This window comes from Corapipo altera, unplaced genomic scaffold, assembly GCF_003945725.1.
Source record: "Corapipo altera isolate COAL_440 unplaced genomic scaffold, ASM394572v1 0, whole genome shotgun sequence".
NCBI classification, from domain to species: Eukaryota; Metazoa; Chordata; class Aves; order Passeriformes; family Pipridae; genus Corapipo; species Corapipo altera.
Window position 1 is genome coordinate 65,645,596 of NW_020884872.1, and position 20,638 is coordinate 65,666,233.

The window sequence follows — 20,638 nt, forward strand, 5'->3', positions numbered from 1 at the left end:
TTATTGTGCTCTTATAAAGATGCCTTTTAAGTCATGCATGTTCTTGTGGATCACCCTTCAGTCCAAAAAGTTCATAAAGCATGCAAGGCAACTTACTATTTGGCCATTCTAGGATTTTTCAGTATTTTTTGTTTAAGCAAACTTCATTCAAAGTGTAATTTTTTTTCTAAAATAAAGTTGTCATTGTTTGTAAAATAACATGGATAAACTCACAAGTGTCTCTAAAGTTGTCTTTTTTCAGCCTATTCCCTTCTTTTCGCAGGACCTCTTCCATGTGCCTCAGAGCATTGTCCAAACGCTTCTTGAACTCTGGCAGGTTTGGTGCTGTGACCACTTCCCTGGGGAGACTGAGATTTATGCTGTTCCCTCTGCTTGCCCTCACAAGGAATTGTAGACTGCAATGAGGTCTCCCCTCCATATTCTCTTCTCCAGGCTGAACAAATCAAGTGACCTCAGTCATTCTTCATATATCCATATTCCCTCTAGACCCTTCACCACCTTCATGGCCCTAAAGGGACTATTTTAGTTAGGTCTGTTAAAGGTGAACCGAACAGGTATCCTATGCCTCACACAGCAGTCCACACATTCAGAAATAAAGCATGTGAACACAGGCTCCTAGCTAGAATTTCCTGGGAATGTGACCTTAAGAGTCTGATTAAACTGCAGAGAGTATCAATAGAACTTAGCCACTGATGCAACAGCTTATTTTTAACAATGTCCATCTAATCATACTATCTCTTTAAATGCTGAGGGGAAGTTGCGTAGACAAAGGTCAGTATCATTAGTAAACATCTAGATTATCTGAACATCTCTCTACCCTAGCAGAATGTGTTATATCTATGTATGTCTATATGCATAGATATGCATATATTTATGTGTTACAGCTGTCACAGTGACCTATATTCATCTATACCATATGTTAGATATTTTCAGTCTTCTGCAAAATGTATTATTAATATGTCTGCAAACAGTATAGCTGCTCGTGCAATAGGGATTCATATTACTAAGTGCCTATTTACAACTAGAAAGATATGATTTCCATTCATAGTGAAGTAATAATGAAGAATAAGCATTTGTAGTATATAAAAAAATATTAATACCTGGAGTAATAGCACAAAGCAACTATCTTATACTACTCCTTTAATTTCTCATGAAAAAAAAAATAAACTGTAAAACTATCATTCCAATAACTCATCCACTGTGGTGTGGGTGATTATTTTTGAGTCATTTAGTTCCTCTCCCAAATGATCCAAGGAATCTGCACTTAAATCAGCTGAAAAAGGCAGCAGTGCAGGGAAATTTTTGATTACACTTTTAACTTCGCAAGCTAACCTACAAATGACTTTAAAATTACTGGTAACACTACGGTGCTACGAACCACCTACACATTTTTATTGAAAGACTGTAGCTACAATCCATTAGCTAATGACTGTGCTGCACTTGCCAGATCATATTCACACTTGCAATGACTCTAAGTGCCCAGGTTTCAAGGGACTTGCATTAACGCTACCAATTAAATCCAACCTCTTTTGTTACAGTTTTGCAAAACCAATATATTTAAACAAAGAAGAAAACCCCAAAACATCCGAATCGTACTGACTTCTCCAGAAAAAATGAAATCTATTTTGTATGCCTTTGCTATATTAAAGTGTAAGTCTTTGGAAACATTGAAATATGCGCTTGCATATTTTAAGTACATTTTAAATTGCAACAACTTAACATGTTTTGACTAATAAATTGCTTTGCCTTAAATTCAGTAATTGACCACTGCTCTTTAACAATTTGTTAATATTCAGTAAAAGCTAAACATCAAAACTGGTCAATTATTCCATCACACTCTTGTCAGTCATTTGATAAATATATACATTTTACATAAGCAAAAACGAAGGACGAGCAAAGTGATAAACATGCATCCATTAGGCTCTTGGATTATAAACTATGCAATTATCATAAAGTTGAGAAGGTTTTTATTTTTTCCAAGTTCTTTTAGATGGATGAATCATTTATAACTGATGCTTTTGCTTGATATAAAAGTATGTCTTCACTAGTAAGCTCTGTGACATTATTTAAGAAGGGTAGCTATGCAATGAAATACTTCAGTACTGTAAGTATAAAGTAAAAGAAGTTACTCAATCTTTCCCAATGAACTTAAACATTTTCTTTAGATCTTGAAGACAAAACAGATCTAATCTAAAAGAGGAATTGAGAACGTCACTAAGTGAGCAAAAAGAATCCTTCTCCTAAATGGTGGGGACATAGAATTTAATTTCAAGTCTTGTAGTGCAAATGACATTTTTGAGTGGTTTTCAAATGAAGAACTTTAAAATCACCACAAGTATGCTGAGAATATTTGAGCATGCAGCATTTTGATGGCAGTTCAGTAATGTAGATTTCTTTAAAATGATAGATGAGTTATCTCATAGAGAAAAAAAAAATATTATTTTGCAGGAGTTTACTTCTGACATGAATCACCAAGTCACCTCTGGAATGAAAACAGAATTATTGCTCAGTAACCAAGGGTGTGCAGTCCATGAGGCCACAGAAGTCCAGAGGAACTGCCACAGGAGTGTACACAGCAAAGTGTGTTCTTAGCACCAGCTGCTTCACATCCAGGCCTGTTCCTATTGTGCTGCTTAATACTTCCTCGTGTACCTATAAACACACTGATTGTGTAAAAACAGTGTATAGGTATACACAAGAAAATATTTTTCTACTTTCTCCCAAAGGTGACTAGATGTTACTAAATAAACTTTTTTTTTTTTTTGTGCTAATGCAGCATGGGTTTTATATTGAAAAGATTTTTGCCAAAGCTTCAAAATTTTCAGACCTTCTTGAAGACTTAAAGATTTATTTATGTCTTTATCTATTTGTTTGTTTGCATATGAGAAAAAGCCCAAAGTTTTGGAATGTTTAGGAAAAGACTTTGTACATAATTCCCTTTCCTTGTCAAAGGCAAATATGTCCTAAATTGGGTTGCTTATGATGCTACTGCATCTGGATGGATTCGCTCTAGAAGGTATGCCTTCACCTTGCAACCAAAGAATAAATAAATTTAACATGCTATGCACAATGAAAAAATAAGTATTCTATTATTATATTAATTCTCCCTACCTTATATTCTTTTAACATGTATTTACCTGGATCAGTATGAAAGGGGGTAAAGCTTAGACTATGAAAATATTCAATTCTTAGTCCTATTTCTAGAAGGTTTACTTATGTATGTTTTAGACTATAAATATAATTCGTTATTTTTTTCAATTTAATTCATCTTTCCTTCCTCTTCTCCTGATGAAAACAAACAGACCAAGTGTACGCATGAAAACATGAAGCATTCCTTGGGAAGACAAATATTTGAAAGAAAAAAGAATATTCATTACCTATATAACATAATTTTAAAATCTTGTTCTGGGAACCTCCCTTCTTATGCATGGATTTCTCCAGGGGGAGGGGGGGAGGGATGCAAACATAAAGTCTGAGAAAAAAGAAAAAAAAGATAAAGCTATAAAATAAGCATAATGAACAAAATGAACACCTAGTCTCTTGACAAGACTAGGTCAAACCTGAAGACACTGAGGTATAAGGATATTTCTTAAGATAACACATTTTTTCTACCAAAGGACTAGATTTCCTTCCTGGAAAGCAAAAGCTTATCAAGTTATTTGTTTTAAGGAAGGATTGCAGGATTCCATGAATGTCCCATATAGGCATTCTTAAGAGACAGTCAAAATGCAACATCTTCACTTCAAGACATGCTAATTTTCAAAATGTCATGAGACTTACACTATTTACCAGAAATATTTGGTGTTGTTAGAAGGAAGAAAAACTGATTAGAGAATGGAAACATTTTTAGAAATCTTTCTTTCAAACTGCTTTAAAAAGAGAAGATGTTTTAACTTCAGTTCTACCAAAAAAAAAAGGAGGAAGAGGAAGGTATGTAACCAGCATTTTTATTCAATTAGAATTGTAAGAAATGAGGTACAAAATGTAAAATTGCCTTTGAAAAATGTTATGTGCAGATAGGTAAGAAAGCCTGATAAATTTCGTAAAAGATATGAGTATTTTCTTAGCAACAAGAACAGCTGAGATTCATCTCACACAAAAGGTTAGATTTCTTGGAATCAGCTAAATTTAGATGTCTACACTTCCTCTACATACAATGTGGTCAATAGAGTCTGGAAAACCATCCCTCTCACATTAAATTAGACGCACATTTAGTAACTGAATGGGTCTCTAGACTCAATTATGATACTGACTAGGTCTCCACTGCCTACACCTGGAACTCACACTAATTCACATCTACCTACAATTCACATCTGAATGAGTCATAGATACATCTCAGCCTAAAATTCACTTCTCCTGCTTAACCATTAGCATGCAATGCCAGTTTAGAAACATCCCGGGTACCCAAGATATTTGCATGTGGATGTCAAGCAGGAAAAAAGGGAGTGCAATTAACAAGAAGTAGGTAGTCTCAAGGTATTTCAAATAGCACCAAACGCCTATGTATAGGAAATTATTTGAGCCCTATACATCTACATTCTGGAGCTAATTTCCATTCCAAATGCCCATACGTGAATTTAGTGTTTGAGCTCCTATTATACTCAATAGAAATATAGTAAATGGACTCTAGAGTGAAATTTAGCCAACCTGTTTTAGGTACCTGCTTTAAGATTAAATGAAAGCTCTTACGCTCAATAAAATAAAAAGGGAGCTTAGGCACTTAGGATAAAGTTTTAGATCTCTACATGCAAGTATGCACATTCAGGAGTATATAATATGGAGCTGAGTTCATAATTAATTTCTGGAACTAAACTTGATTGCTTCCTATAGCCTTCATTCATAACCTGTGGTGGGATAGAGGCACTTTATAAAATTTACTTGACCAATTCAGATATCTGCCTCAGGAGCTAAAGTGCCTTTTGTATATAGCTTCTTCCACTGCCAGTACAGAGTATGAGGCTAGACAGACCACTGGTCTTTTTTGCTTATGTTCTTCTGAAGCCTACCATGGTGGAGAGCATTTAGGCTAACTAGTATAGATATTGAGTCTCAATATAGCTGTCTTATAACTGCTTTTGGTGCAATTTGAGCAATTTTGGTGCAGCTTTTCATTACCCTGCCTGGTATTCCCTAGAAAATAGATCCTGAGGAACATATGCCAGATATGGGTGTACTGAATACCCTATGGTATCACAAATGGCTCTTCATTGTTATTTTTAGGCAATTGGAATAGATACCAGTAACTTGAATTGTACATTTTTGTTTGGTTTCTACACTGTGTACCCTACCATAAATTTACAAGTTTATAATTCATTTACTTTAGAGAACACACATTTTTCTTTCCTCTTTCTTCACATCTGTATTGCACAATCTATACAAGACAAATTTAATTAACTTACAGGATTGCAGAACCATAGAATGATTGAGATTGGAAGAGAAGTCTGGTGAATTGATTTAGTCCAACCTATCTGCTCAAATCAGGGTCAACTAGAATCACATTGTGTTTGATTTTCAAAATACCCAAACATGGAGACTCCACAATCTCTCTGGGAAACCTGGTTCAGAGTTCTATTGTCCTGACAGTAAGAAAATGCGTGTTTTTTTTTTCCTTATGTTTAAAGAAAATTTCTCTGTATTTCAGTTTGTGCCCAGTGTCCCTTCTTTAATTTGGTATACCACTGAGAAGAGTCTGGCTCTCTCTCTGCTCTCCTTCCCCCCACCACATAAGGTATTTGCACACATTAATAAGATCCTTCCTAAGCCTTCCCTTCTCTGGGATGAACAGTCACAGTTTTCTCAGCATCTCCCCATGTAACAGACGCTCTAATACCTTAATAATCTTTGTGGAGTTTTGCTGGACTCAAGCCATATTTCCATTTCCCTTCCATACTGGAAAAACCACCACTGGACTTGGCACTTCAAATGTGTCTCACGAATGCTGAGGAGAGGGAAACAATCATTTCTATCAACTTGCTGGCAACACCCTTCCTAATGCAGTTCAGGAGGTTGGTTTCTTTTCTTAAAGGGTGCCTTCTGGCTCATGTCAATTTGCTGTCCACCAGGCCTCCCAGTTCTCTTACTGCACAGCTGTTTTCTAGTTGTCAGGCCCAAGTCTGTGCTGGTGCAATGGGGTTATTCCTCCTGCATGGAGTTATTCTTCTCATTGTAGCCATCAACAATTCTAATTCTATTTAAAAATTGGAACCACTTGAATGCTGAAATTAACAATGCCATGCTAAATTCAACACCTTTATTTTCACGACTATAATCTTTCTTCTAATCAACTTGCCACTGTGAATAGGACTTACACTGCCAAGATTCCATTAGTAAGAATATGTGAAACATCAGAAAATTAATCTTAGTATCAAGGTAAAAAAGAGCCAAAGCTGCCAACAATAACCTTCACTGAATTTCAGAAAATGCAGCCTCAAAAATATAAGACAAATATTGCTGCCATAATAACACTGTCACACCTTTAAAAGGCACATTGTCTCAAACACAGTTAGCTGATAGAGCACCTATAGTACTAATATATTTCTAATATATTTCATCATGATTAAAGATATATTTATTCAGTTGTGCTTTTTACTTTAATTTCCTATGGAAAGTCTTTAAAGAATAGAAGAATCTGTTACCGTTCTACTGATAAAAAGTATGGTAAAACAGCATGTTTATGAGGCATGGAAAAGAACCTACTCAGGTCAGAAAAATTATGGATACAGAGAAAAACTGATTTTAAAAGTCTGCAATTTGGAAGACGTTTTATTTTTTCTTATTGTGAATATTTAACTTGAAACTTATGACTAGCTTTTGTTTTTTTTGTTTTTGTGGGTTTTTTTTGTGCTGTACAGATATGGGATCCATATTAAAAACAGACAGAAATGTTGCAACATTCAAAATACTACAAAGCATTAACCAGTTTATTACAGGTTCAAGAAGACTTGAGCACCATGTTTGAACTATGGACACCAAACACCCTCTTTACCAAATAAAAGGTCAAAAGCTGATTCAGTTGAAGTCAATAACCAATATAATACTATTTCCTCTGTCACTGAAGATCATTAAATCAAGGAATCATTCTGAAACATATTGTGTAGACACCAGCAGAAAGCACATGTTTTTATATGTTATTGACTAAGACTTCTGACCTGTATTGTGCAGGAGGCCATACTAATCAAAACAGTCTCTTGGGCCTCAAAATATCCATGCACTTCTGAAAGTCACAGATTTCATGTTGTCAAAGGGTGGTACAGTCACACAGACAAGAGCTAGAAACTGAAGATAAATGCTTTGAGACTGGGAATATTAAACCAACTTTAATACTCTGGTGCTTTTTAATACTCAGCCAAGCTCCTCTGTCACTCCTGGTTCTCAGCAAAACAGAGGAAGAAAATGAGATGGAAAAGTTTATGGATTGAGATAAGGACACTCACCAGTTAACACTACTGACAGAAATGACTCAACCTGGGGAAGATTAACTAACAATAAAAAATTGAGTAGGATTCTGAGAAATCAGAAAAAAAATATGAGAAACCCCTTCCCCTCCCCTCCACCCCTTTCTTCTTCCCAGGCTCAAATTCACTCTTTCATATCCTCCTCTTCTGACTCCTACCCAGCTTGCCCCTGCCAAGGCCAGTGAATGGTGCAGAGGGACATGGAAGGGAAGTTGCTGTTGGTCAATAAAACTTTGTATCTGCTGCTCCTTCCTCATCATACTCTTCCCCTGTTCCAACATGGGGTCCCTTCCAAGGAATACAGTCCTTTATTACCTGCTTCACCATGGGTTCCTTCCATGCGGTACAAACCCTCAAGGACAGACTACTCCAGAGTGGGTTCCCCAGGGGCCACAGTTCCTGCTCCTGCAAGTGCTCTTCATGGACTTCCTTTAGGCCATACCCACCTTCTCTGGGGTGGGGTCCTCCATGGGTTGCTGGGTACACAGTGGTCTTCTCCACATGCTGTGAGGGAATCTCTTTGGTACCTGAAGCACACTCTCTCCCTCCTTCCTCATTGACCTTAGCGTCTGCAGGTTTGTTTCTCTCACATTTTTCTTACTCTTTCCTGTTAGCAGCTGTGCAGCTTTGGGCAGCAGTGGGTCAGGTTTAGAGCCACCAAGAACTGGCTCTGACTAATATGAGGGCAGCCTCTGGTCTCTTCTCATAGAAGCAATCTCTGCATCCCCCCTCCCCACAACTTCATCATGTAAACCCACATAAAACATGTAATTAAATACCAGTGGAAATAAATCATTGGACTGTTTTAAAACACCAGTTCGATTTAAGAAAAGTTGTCTGAAATCCTAAGCACTGTGCTATGGCAGAGGTTTGACTAGATAATGATAGCACTTTGAAACCTAAAAACATCTGCGAATCTTTGCAGTAGACCTGGTCTTACTGTTATAAGAAAATCCTTGTGAGAAGAAAATACTTATAGGAGAAAAATAACTCTTAATTTCTGAAATCAGTCTTTTGTTTTAACCTGTGCCACTGGCAAAAACATCTGTCCTACATATCAACAATGATGCCAGCCAAAGGCAACAGCTTTTGTCTAATGTGCAGCCTTCCCCTTCCTTTAATCCTCTAACATTTCTAATAGTCCCCTTGCCCCATCTAGCCTTTTGAGCTCACTCCTGAGGACCTGCAAGTTCTCATCTTGGATGGCAGCAGCAGCCAGGAAGTTCAGACACACTAGGTGTTCCTCTTGAAGAAGTGATGGGACAAGTTCCTCTCTCACTGCTCATTCAATGGCTATTGCATCCAGATTTACACTCCAATTGGCCTTGTTGTATGGAGGAAAAGAGAATAGAATAGGAACAGACGTAGTACAGTGGCTTTTCCAAACCAAGACAATTTTAAAATCCTCACTGTGATGAGGCAGCAAAGAGATGTAAAGAGATGGCAATATTTCTTAAGCCTCTCAGATTTTATTTATTTTTTTTAAAGAAATAGTTAAGATTGAATTCAGACTTCAGACTATTTTATAGCTCTTTTTTAGGTTAATTCACCAATTTGACTCCAGTTTTTCTTAATCTGCTTGCCTGTAGCTAAATGTGACTGTTAGATTCTGTGTAAAGTATGAACTTGTGTTTAATGAAATGGAGGATATGACTCAAAGGCAAGTGTTCCTATTTTAGTTCACATACTCTCATATAATGAAAACACAATAATAACTATGGACCTAAGTATTAACAGAGTAGCATTTCTTTCTACACCTTAGGATGTTCAGCTATGGACTACTCCAGTATTGCCAAATAAGAAACTTTTCAGGCAGCAAAATGAAAGACAGGATTAAGCAGAGGGTACGCTCACAAGGTTAAACCATCATCACCCACTGGGTGTAATGATAGTGACACTGTAAAACCAAAGCTCTTTGCATGAAAGGCTTAGCTTCTCCACATGGGACACTATCATATGACCAAGTGTAATACGAGACAGTCTTGCCATGACTCTGAACCTTAATCATAATTAAACCACTGCCACAGAGATATTTCTACTTATTACTGGAATTAGAGTATGATTTAATATCCCTGACATCACTTGACTAAACTGCCATAGTATTAGTTTTATTAAAAAGGAGGAACTCAGGTATTTACCTGGCAAATTTAACCACACAATTTTTACTATACTGAAAATAAAAAAGCTATCCACAAACATTATTATTGAAAGACAGCATTATAACGTTACTCCTAAGAACATGGAATTGCTTTGGAAGCTGTAATTAAAAACACAGGACAGAACAGAATATTCTGTTTAATTTTACTAAATAAAAAGGATGACCTTCAAAACAGTGATTTACAATTTTTCTACAGCTCCTTGATTTTATAAAGCTATCACTTTGTGTTATGTAATACATATTGATACTACTTATTAATGAGGTGTAGAAATTAGGCAAGCATTTACTTAACTTCATAAACATGTATCAGAAGACATAAATATTATATTTCTGTCTGGTTTTAAACCATTGGAATCATTGCATAGATTGATCCACAGTGTATAGTAGGCTTTCTCCCTAGAGCGGTTCTAACACTCCACTAAATATATGCTATTCCTCTTTATCTCTTTGAAGAAAAATGAATCACATCCACAGCTTGCAGCTATCAAAATTTGATTTATCAAGCATTTACATGAGTGCTTTTTTCTCCTTTTATACACTAGGAGGCACATTTTTCCTTCATACAGTTCTATTGCACAGCTTTGCCACATGAAACCCTTAGATACGTTAAAAATTCCAGTCTAAATTTAAGTCCCTGACAACCTTTACTAAACCACAGAGAAAGAAGAATTCTTCACTAATAGGGTGGGTTGTTTTTTCACACTGATGAAAAACACACTTGTAGTAATGAAAAATAGCTTTCAGCACCTGACTGCTGGCAAACAAAAACAGTTTTCTTTAGAGTGATTACTGAAAAAATAATTCACTTCAAAATACATCAGAGAGCTGTACACTTTTAATGGAACTGATGATAGAGATGTTTGTGTTAAAAGTGTACTTGCTGATACGCACATTTAAAACTATTAAAAAGCAAGAATTTTGGTAATAAGAGATGCTATAAAGCAGTAGAACTAAATACTATTTTATACAGACTTTTTTTTTTTTTTTAATATCCTAGAGGAAATGGAATGTTTTCTACATTCTTATCTGATATACTAAAAGGTAAAGAACTTGACTTAGATGACAGATCTTCGGAATATCTTCCTTTACTTTTTATAGGAATCAAGCGTATCAAGTTGCAATTGAGACAAACATGAACTGTAAGGGAGCTGCAATTGACAGGTTAACATCATACTCCTCTGACTATCAATAAATACTGATCAATTAACAATAGTGAAATGGACAACACATCTTAGCAAAATAAATATAACCCTCAAGTTAAAATAAAAGACTCTAAATAAAGAAGACAGGTTTGAGTAATGCAAACCAAACTTGGGTTTACATATCATTATAAAGGACTTCATATTTCTATCTTGTTGCCTTTTCCTCATAACCACAGTGACAGTGTGGGGCTGACAATGCTAGTATTTGCCTTCTCTCTTCATTTCAGTTTCCCCCGGGTTGAGAGATTTCTGTTTTCAGATCAGCTAGATAAATCTACTCTCACTGTGCATGTTTATTTCATTAAATCATGTAATTGTACTTGTGTTTCTGTAGAAGCTAATGACTGCAAACAAATATAACAGTAAGTTTTCTCATATCTTTGTATAGCAAGTTAGCAAGACTTTTAGCTCATTTCCCCCCACCCATATTTCAGGTTTTGAAGACCTGGGCCCTGGTCTATTAAAATAGCAACATATTAATACTGAGAAACAACAGCTGCATTTTTATTCATGGAAATTCACAGTGTACAGTAATAACCCACACAATTCACTGAGCATTAAAGCCATTAACCAAAATTGCTCTCAGCATGAGACAAGGACTTTACTATCAAGATTAACATCACATTCTCATGAGCTGAAGCAAACTTTTACCTAGAATTAACTTTCATAGAAATACAGTGGAACAAATCTGTATTTTTGTGTAGAGGTCATTAGCAAACATTCCCATAAACACTGTTCTTTCTCTTCAGTTGAAGTATTTAAAATAGAAATATTGTTCTGCAACATTTATCAAAAATTGGTAGCAGTACATGTACATGATAATACTATGTCTCTCCACTATGATTTTTTCCTTACTGTATAGTTGTATATTTTACCTTAGAATAACCCAAGTATTTTCATAAACAACAATTCCTTAAACAGCCACTGAAATGAAACTACCTCTACAGTTAAATACAACTACTGAACATTTCACTGCAATAAAACTAGAAATTCAGCTTAGCAGTGTCAAAGAATACAATGTTCAAATGATATTACACTGGTTATTTTAACTATGAACGCATGTAAAAACCCACAAAGTAACTTTGCCCAACACCAGACAGCATTTTTCTCTTCTGAAAATTGCCACAGGATCTTCAATGACCATAAACTACTTTATACTCCATTTCACATCTCATCCAAAAACTTGTGCATCCAGTAGCAAAATAACTTTTGACACAATGCCTAGGCAACAGCTTGATACTGAATAGGATATAAAAGTCAAATCCATCTAATGAGCACCATCACTCCCATCCTGGACTGGGTTTTCCTAGGATGATTTCTGTCACAGTAATGACCATATCATTCCCTTCTTAGTTTATGAGATTTTTTGAGATATGGAATGCACTATATCAATTTCTGATAAAAGGCAAAAATTCTATACTTTAATACTTCACTAATCATCACTACAGCTTGATGGTTAGATCTTCATAAATTTGACAAGAATTTAGCATCCCTAAGGCTAAACCGGGTGTAACCACAGACATATTAAAACTTTTCATATAGCTTTTAAGAACACTTACTCTGACTAATCACCTATTAGCATCTATATTAGGCATGAAAAGTTGATCATGATTAATATACTATGTTTGCACAATGTGCTTAACAAAAATTTCCAAAACCACCTTTTTAATAACTTTCTATGAAGTTTACTAAGTCCTTTTTTCCTAACTCTCCTGGAGGATTTTTATGCCGCATTTTGAAGAGATGCACAATTCAGGGTCGGTGAAGCTAATGTGACAGTGGCAACACTCAATGCTGCCTGAAAACTCCTCTCTGATCTTGTTAAATCTTTCACAAGTCTCATACATGGTCAGAGAATTAACTGGATAATTCCACTTAAGCTCTTCACTTGCTTAAGCAGACATACATTCTTGCTCCAGAGTCGATCCATTCATAGTTGCTATTCGTTTATCATTCCTTGTATTTCTACAGATTAAGGGTTTGAGACCATAGTTCCAACAACATTTCTGTTTTGGTAAAGAAAATAATATGCAGGTGTTGTATCCAGGGAAAAAAAGAAAAGGAAAAAGACAATAGGGGAAAATAAACCAGAATGCAATTCTCAGACAGTAAAGCATTTCAAAATGTTTCTTTGCAGGTTTCATCCAACACAATCTCTTGGTCTTCCCATAAAAATATGAGAAAAATATTTCCAAAGTCAATATTCCACAGTTCACGTTCTCATCTGCCATGATGTAAATGTCATAATTCAGATCCAGCTCTGCCCAAATGAGAAGATGGACCTTAATATTGTTCATCAGATCCCAAGGACACCTTCTTTCCTGGTTTGTACAGGCCCAGTGACAACTTAATCATCTATACAAAAGGGAGAAATGCCAAAGACAGAAACTAGTTCTTATTTCTATACTCCTGGGATGCAAGAGAACTCAAGTTCAATTACCTTCCAAGAGCACAGATAAGACTTTTAACCTTCTAGACAGAGAACAAGAGGCTCAAGGGCAGTACTGTTGCCCCCTCCCTGCTTTTAGTATGTCCAAGTCTCCACATTCCACATTCCAATGTCAAAATAGTAGTCCCAGTATTGGTTAAAACATTGTTTCACTTTTAAGTGTTGACTGTCACAAAAACACAGCAATAATGAAAATGTATTATAGAGAATGAAAGAACGGCAGAAATTCCCAAATTAGACAAACTGCACATGCTTAACATTTGTACAAAAACACATATCCAACAGTTCCAAAAAAACAGAAGATCATGCCATTCCAACCTAACAGAGAAACCCTGTGATTCTTGCTATTAGAAGGGGTAATTGTGTGTTACAAAAATGTGGATTCTTTAAATTTTTCAGTGCTTCACTGATTTACTGTTTTCTATGTTAGTCTAAAAGACAGTGCAACCTCCATGGTCCTGCTCTTTAAAATGATATTTAGAATTCCTTTCCGAAAACAAAGTAGAAAGCTAAACAGCAACAACACCACAAACATGAAGAAAAACTTGCTACCTTGTAGGACATCCTTCTAGGAAGCTGTTCTTACTTACTGTGCAATTAGTATAAAGCTGTTTATTCCGCTGGGTGTATTTTTGGTTCTGCAGTTAAATTACAATATGAGGCACTTCAGGTAAACTACATTCTTTCCAAACAATCCTTATGAGATAACATGACCAAATATTCATGCACATGCTTAAAAATATCTCTACCATTGCAAAGCTCATAGGTATGGAAAAGAATGTAACCAAGTTAGCAAAGCAATTCAGATAAGCAGAGCAGTGATGGTGACTCACCCGAGTTGGGGTCAGAATTGCCATCAGCTTCAGTCCTCTTGTCTGGTGAAGCCTGGTCGTAGAATTCGTCCTGCGGCTGAACCAGAGGGAGAGGGTGTGAGATCAGGGTTCCACCACCCACTGGCTCGTGGTCTCCCAGACCACTGTCACTGCAGCTTTCCTGGGAGCCATCGGGGAGGTGAAATGTAACACGGCGCTGGGACTACAAAGAAGAGCACAGGACACACTGATTAGTGCTCTTCTTTTCTGTTCTGTTCTCCTGACTATTTTTTTTTTAAACTTTTGACATACAAATAGATCCCTAGCGATGCTTATGAGGCAATTACTATTATCATATTTGCTTGTTGTTTGTTTTTGGGTTTTTTTTCATTTGGTTTGCTTTTAGATTGGAAGATGGCAGATGGGAGAGCCAAATTTCAAAGGTCTATACATGCTCATCGGTGAAGTATGCTTCTCATAAGAAATTGATCAGTAGAAAATTAGGTATATTTCTCATAATTTTAAAAACATTTTAAAAAAGCTCTCTCTGAGAAGCAAAAACAGTTGCAAACTACGTTATGAAAAAAAAATTACATCCGAAAATGAAATAAGTATATATTTCTGAGGTTCAAATCTGTTCTAACTGGAAAAGAAGAAGTCCACTAAGCTAAACAAACCCATAAAAATGGTTGTCACTTTTCAGGAATAGTAGCATACATAAATACCTATCTATAAGGATATTTATCTGATACCAATTATCTACCTAAAATGGATAATTAGGATTGATGATATATCTGTGAAGTCACAGTGGTCAGCAAAGACTCACAGGATGCAATAACAGAATAAACAATTATCACTTCAGTAAGAGAAATAAAAACAAACAGCATATACTTTGTTCAAAAGAACACACTGATAGAGAGGCAGAATTACACATTTTCCTGAAGTTAAAAAAAACAAACAACCTGCGATCATCTCCAAAGAAAAAAAAAGTCCTGCAGTGTACACTTAGATTAGTTAACCACTATTGATTTTGAACATCTGTCATCTGAAGAAATAATCTGACTTTTTGAATTGCAGCCACAGAGTGATACAGTGATTCCCCAAGAGCTTCAGAGCTGAAAACACCGCTGCAAATTGTTTAGCAGGCGTGACTGTTGGATTCATGAAAGGAATATTACAGGTCTTCACGGATCAAAACACTGCATCTTTGAAGGATTTGAAACAACTAGTTCAAGAGTATCTCAAGAGAGTGGTTAAATTAAGTTAAGCACATCTTCCCACAAAAATGAGTTTCAGCAGCTTCAGTGGTCTGGTTAGTTAGACTGGTTTAGGATAAAGGAGAGATTTACAAAGTTTATCTTAAGCTTAATAACTGTTTAGTTTAGTGCTTACTTCCTATCAATATTAGTAATCTGATACTTAGAGGTTATATCTAAGCTAATGATTCAAGATTTCTATAGAGTCGGAAGTGAAAGGAACATCAGGAAGATACTACAACAGGTATCTTCCACTAGTTAACAATTTTTAAAGTAGTTAAAATCAGGTGCCTTGTATTCATCCTGAAAAAGTATCAGGTTCCAACTCCCCTGGGTTTTTTTCCTTTTTTTAAATTTTTCTTTTAATGAGAAAAACCTCAAGTTAATAGTACTAACTGTATGTTTGCTTATTAAAAACTATTTGTTAATGGTAATTACTACTATTTTATATGATGATGAATAACATCTACTAGGTTTCTCTTTATTAATCTCCCTTGGGTGGACATAGTTGATTAAGTCAACTTTGGATTACTGTGTTATTCAGTAATAAAATGTAATACTATTTGCTCTTGGCTGTGATTTTATAATTAGTATTTGACTTTTAAGTTTCTTTTCTAGTTTTAACATTAGAATCCAAATGTAGCAAACCAAATAGATCCTCTCAGTCATTGGGCTGTATTCATTTACATCAACAGAGACCCTAACTCTATATGTCACTAAAACAACTTTTACCTCACCCTTTGTTACGTTTTCTTACAACTTTTTCTTCCGGAACTACCACCCTAAACAATCTTTTTAATCATTAGCATGTTCTTTCCATTCAATATGAGCAAAATGGAAATATAGCTAACTACACAACTCAAAATCTTCTCTTCCTGTATTTATTTTCAGAAATATAAATTTAGAGACCTGTTTTTCCAAACTGAGAATTTATGTTGCTAGTAAAATTAGTAAGACAATCACTGTGGTGGGACATCCCCCCCCTCCCTGCCCCAGGCTACACTACGATCTGAGGAAAGGAGATTACCTTCATTTGCTCTTAAATCTAAAAGACTCTATGAGAAAATCTGAATGACTGAGAAAATAAAACCCTAAAATAAGGGAGGTGAGAAATTCAGTTTTAGGTTTTGCAAAATAATTAAACCCCTGTAATTAATTAACCATCTAAATAAACAAAAAAATACATAACTACAAAAATGTCCTGTTTCGTGAGTTATGAAATAACTACATAACTACATAACATAAGTTATGTAGTAAAAATACTGATCCTGGATAACAAAAACTCCTTGTAAATGAAATCTGCTCTGATTCTATACTGACAGACAGGAATCAGTCAGACAGTAAAATGACGCAGGCCTGACACTAATACTGGCAACTTCTTAGTTGATAGTGCTATAAATTTTTAAATCCATACTTTAAATGTTAAAAAACATTGTCTTGGCTTTCAGTGCACCCATCAAGGTCTCCACAAATCATTATAAAGGATTATAAAAAAAAATCTAAAGGTCATGTAAATAGTGATTCAGTTTCAGAAATGATGGACAGACAACATGCAGTCCATCAAGAAACGTTAAGATTAAGTTGTACCTTCAAAACAATGAGGGGAACAACCCTTCTACAACAGGAGACTCAAAGCAAAAGCTTAAGCTGTCACTCCAAGTGAGTGTTAATGACAGAGTAATGTGATATGTGGCCACCACCTCCACTGCCCAGTCCAGAACCCTCCTGCCTGGCTGCTGGTGCCCAGCCTGAGGTCTCTGCCCAGGCTGAGGGATGCATCTGCCACTGTCTCCTTTGCACTAGCAATGCTGCTGCAGTCACCAAACTAAGCGTGTATCCCAGCCACACACATGGACACTGTGGCTGCACAGATGGCCTCAGACAAAGTGTTGCTCCCAGCAGTCCCCACGTTCAGGACTCACACCAAGCTCAGGCAGACAGGTTCCCTCCTCTTCTTGGGCTGGCAGAGGCAGAAGGTGCAGCACACACTCTAAACTGCCCAGGTTCACAAACACACACACCTTTACAGTTGTCCTGAGCACCAGCATGGCCCTTCTGCCTGCCCAACACTCCTGTCCAGATCCCAGCCCCCCTTACCCATCCCACAGGTCACCAGCTCACCAGCTGGTGCCACTGGGTCCTCACTGCACACATGCAGAACTCATATACTTGTCCCACCAGCAGGTTGCACTTGTGGGTCCCCCCAAATATCAGCACAGACCTTCTGCCTGCCTGATATGCCTGCCCAGACCTGGGACCTTCTACTCCCTGGTTGGTCCAGCTTAGAATTTGCCAGTGAATCCACATGCACACCCCATGCACACCTGATTTGGCAAGGTACAGAAACTCGTCCCCAGAAGCTGGCATTTGGCGCACAAGCTGTGATGCATGGTCCAGATCCAGCACCACGCCCCTCACTGAATGTACACTGAATTTCTTGTCTCCATAACAGTAGAGACAGGGTCTCTTCTTTCAGAGGAAAATCCTACGACAGACTATGTTTGTGTTTATCTACTTCCTTGTGCAACCAAACACAGCTTTGAATTCTTTTTACCTAAAGACAGAATCAAGTTATTTTGAGTAATGAGGTTTATAGTCGGTACAACACTTGGACTAATGATAACAAGTAATTACAATTTCAATTATGCTACAACATATGCAGGATTATATACAGCATGAGGTAAGGTTATGGTTCAGGTCCCAACACTTGGCCAAAATTCAAATCTAAAGTCTATGACATATTGAATCATGAACAAATATTTTGGGGGGGAAATATGGATTTTCTTCAGGTCCTGAAAAAATCTAGTCCTTATTTTTAATCAGTGAATATCACATCATTGTTATGGCAAGTCCAAAACTGAAAGGAGAATTCAGTCAAAGCAATATAGTTTTAAGCTGTGTCAAAACTAGTTTCAATATATAATTCAGAACAATTCAATTCAATGGGTTTTTGAACCTGGGCTGAGTTTAAAATTCAGGAAAACAATTAGTACCAGTTACATGAAATCATTCTTCTTTTAATCACCTACAGTAGATTCTATAAAGCTCATCTAAGTGAGGCATGGCTTCACACCCACAGGAGATACAGAGAAGAATTAACTCTATCTCAGATGGTGATAAAGGATAGTAAACTGGTGTTAAAAGTAGGACAGTTCAAGCATTGTTCAGAACACCTTTTTTTTCATGTTTGTGGACCAGGTGGTCAGCCAGTCAATACTTTTTTTACAAGAACAATCAAAATTATATCAAATCAAAGACACATGAAACTGCTCTTGCTGCTTCTTTCCCGCTACAGCAAAGTCAAATATGTACTTAGCACTATGTAACAATTTTAATTTGTGGAATTACTGAATATAAATTATATCTGTGATACTTGAAAATGCCAATAAAAATAGCAACCAAAACACTTGTGTGGAGATGAGGAATGGATGGCAGAGGATGGGGATATTCTAACCTTACTGATCAAGTACAGAAAAGTAGAAGTCGTGCTTGACATAGCGTATTGCATTTTTCTTCACTGCAATACTTTATTTGGAGATAATGAAAATATTTAAAAATATATTTGTGTTGAAGTTTATAATTTTTCCATCCACGTACTCTTCTGTCCTATTTTTTCACTCTTTCTTGACATGAGGAATTCAATGATTACAAGTGACAGGGCAGGTAATAATGGGCACAAACTAACATAGGAGGTTCTGAACATCAGGAAACATTTTGTTACTGGGAGGATGACTGAGCACTGGCACAAGTGGTCTAGATAGGCTGTCTGGTCTCCCTCCTTGGGTATATTCAAAAGCCATCTGGACACAGTCCTGGACAAGCAGCTGTAATTATCCCTGCTTTATCAGGGGGTTGGACTAGATGGCCTCCAGATGCCCTGTCCAACCTCAGCCATTATTTGATTCTGTGATTCTATCAATTCTAACTGAAAATAAAGGAAAACCTGGGAATATCTGGAGCAGTTTCATATTTTTCCAGAGCTGACAACATGATTCTGTACTGAAGTACTTTATTTTCTACAATCTTAGCTGTAAAATGTATTCTGAAACCACAATTTGTAATTTCATTCCATAGAAATCCTGAAATCTTTACCTAAGCAAAAGAATTGGTAGGAATTGCACCTCAGCATTGATTTCTAGAAAAGTTGAACCAATACTAGTGAGGTTTGGACACTGCTTATGGGACTAAGCTTTTTGGTTGCTGCCCTATTTTCCCAGACACCCTTATACATAGGCAGAAAGTGGGCTGTAAATAGTGTAAGGTCTTTTATGGACCTGAGTGCTAAAAACCTGCAGTACGGGAAAGATCATGTCATGTGATATCGAGTGTTTGAAATGTCCTGTGGCAGGTGAGTTACGAGCTGTGTTGGAAACAGAACTTTAATGTAGGAAATATAAGCACTAGGTTTCAAAATTCTTCAGTTATTTCCTTTGTACAGTAGCTTCTAAAACACATTTTACTCCCAATTATGTGCTTGAATCAAACAGCAAGTTACAGAAATCAGCATTAAGAGGAGCTTTTGCTCTTTTTTTATTCCAAAGCCCAAGCTTTCAAGCTTTGTACAACTATTGTATTGTTTTTGCTAATCAGGGATCCCAGAAATAATTATACTATTGTTCCATTGCTGAATGTCTCACAGGGACAAATTTGGCTACAGATCCTATCCATTGTTATAAACCAAGCTGTAATTAAAAAAACATTTCTACACTGGGTAGTTGCAAATAGAACCTGCTGAATTTTAACAAGCTGAGTTGCCTTTTGAGTTTACAAATCAGGTACTTTAAACAAAATGCCCTCTTCTTCACTCAGTACAGTTGTAAGTTAAAAGTCTTGATTTCTGTCCTTGATTTTCCAGACTGGCAGAAGTCTAAACATCAAAAACACCCAATTCACAGTAAGTCAAATTAAGCTTTATGGAGTGGGATGTAGGTTGCATATCAGAATACATATTCAAGCAGGACATGTCTTTAGTTGTCATTGAGACATTTTAATTCAGATATAGAGATTTTACATCAACAAAAACTGCTTATCATTCCTTTCTGAACTACTATGCTACGTTTTGTGTTAAGATTGCAAAGGAATATTATGAAGGAAAAACAACTTCAAAGAAAACATTTTGGAATATTTTCTTATGGAAAGATTATTGATACAGAGGCTTAAAAGAGAAACTTGAAAAAAACAATTTACCTTTTGAAAAAAAACCAGAAGAATCTATGGTGATGTCATATTATATACGTCATATATTATGCCATCTCATCATGGCTGGGCTTCGCGAACGAAGATTTGGGAATTATGCCATCTAAGACA

General features: G+C 36.4%; 1 protein-coding gene across 5 annotated transcripts in view; it reads right to left on the reverse strand.

Moving 5' to 3' along the window:
- PCDH9 (protocadherin 9) overlaps nt 1-20,638 on the reverse strand; it is a 675,825-nt gene that overhangs the window by 228,162 nt on the left and 427,025 nt on the right. For 2 of the 5 annotated variants that reach the window (XM_027650483.1, XM_027650475.1), the window contains one exon: nt 14,097-14,172. In XM_027650483.1, coding sequence (XP_027506284.1) covers nt 14,097-14,172 — 76 coding nt within the window. Of the gene's footprint in view, nt 1-10,813; nt 13,170-14,096; nt 14,299-20,638 lie in introns of those variants that run through there. The other 3 variants (XM_027650467.1, XM_027650459.1, XM_027650492.1) reach the window with 2 other exon arrangements.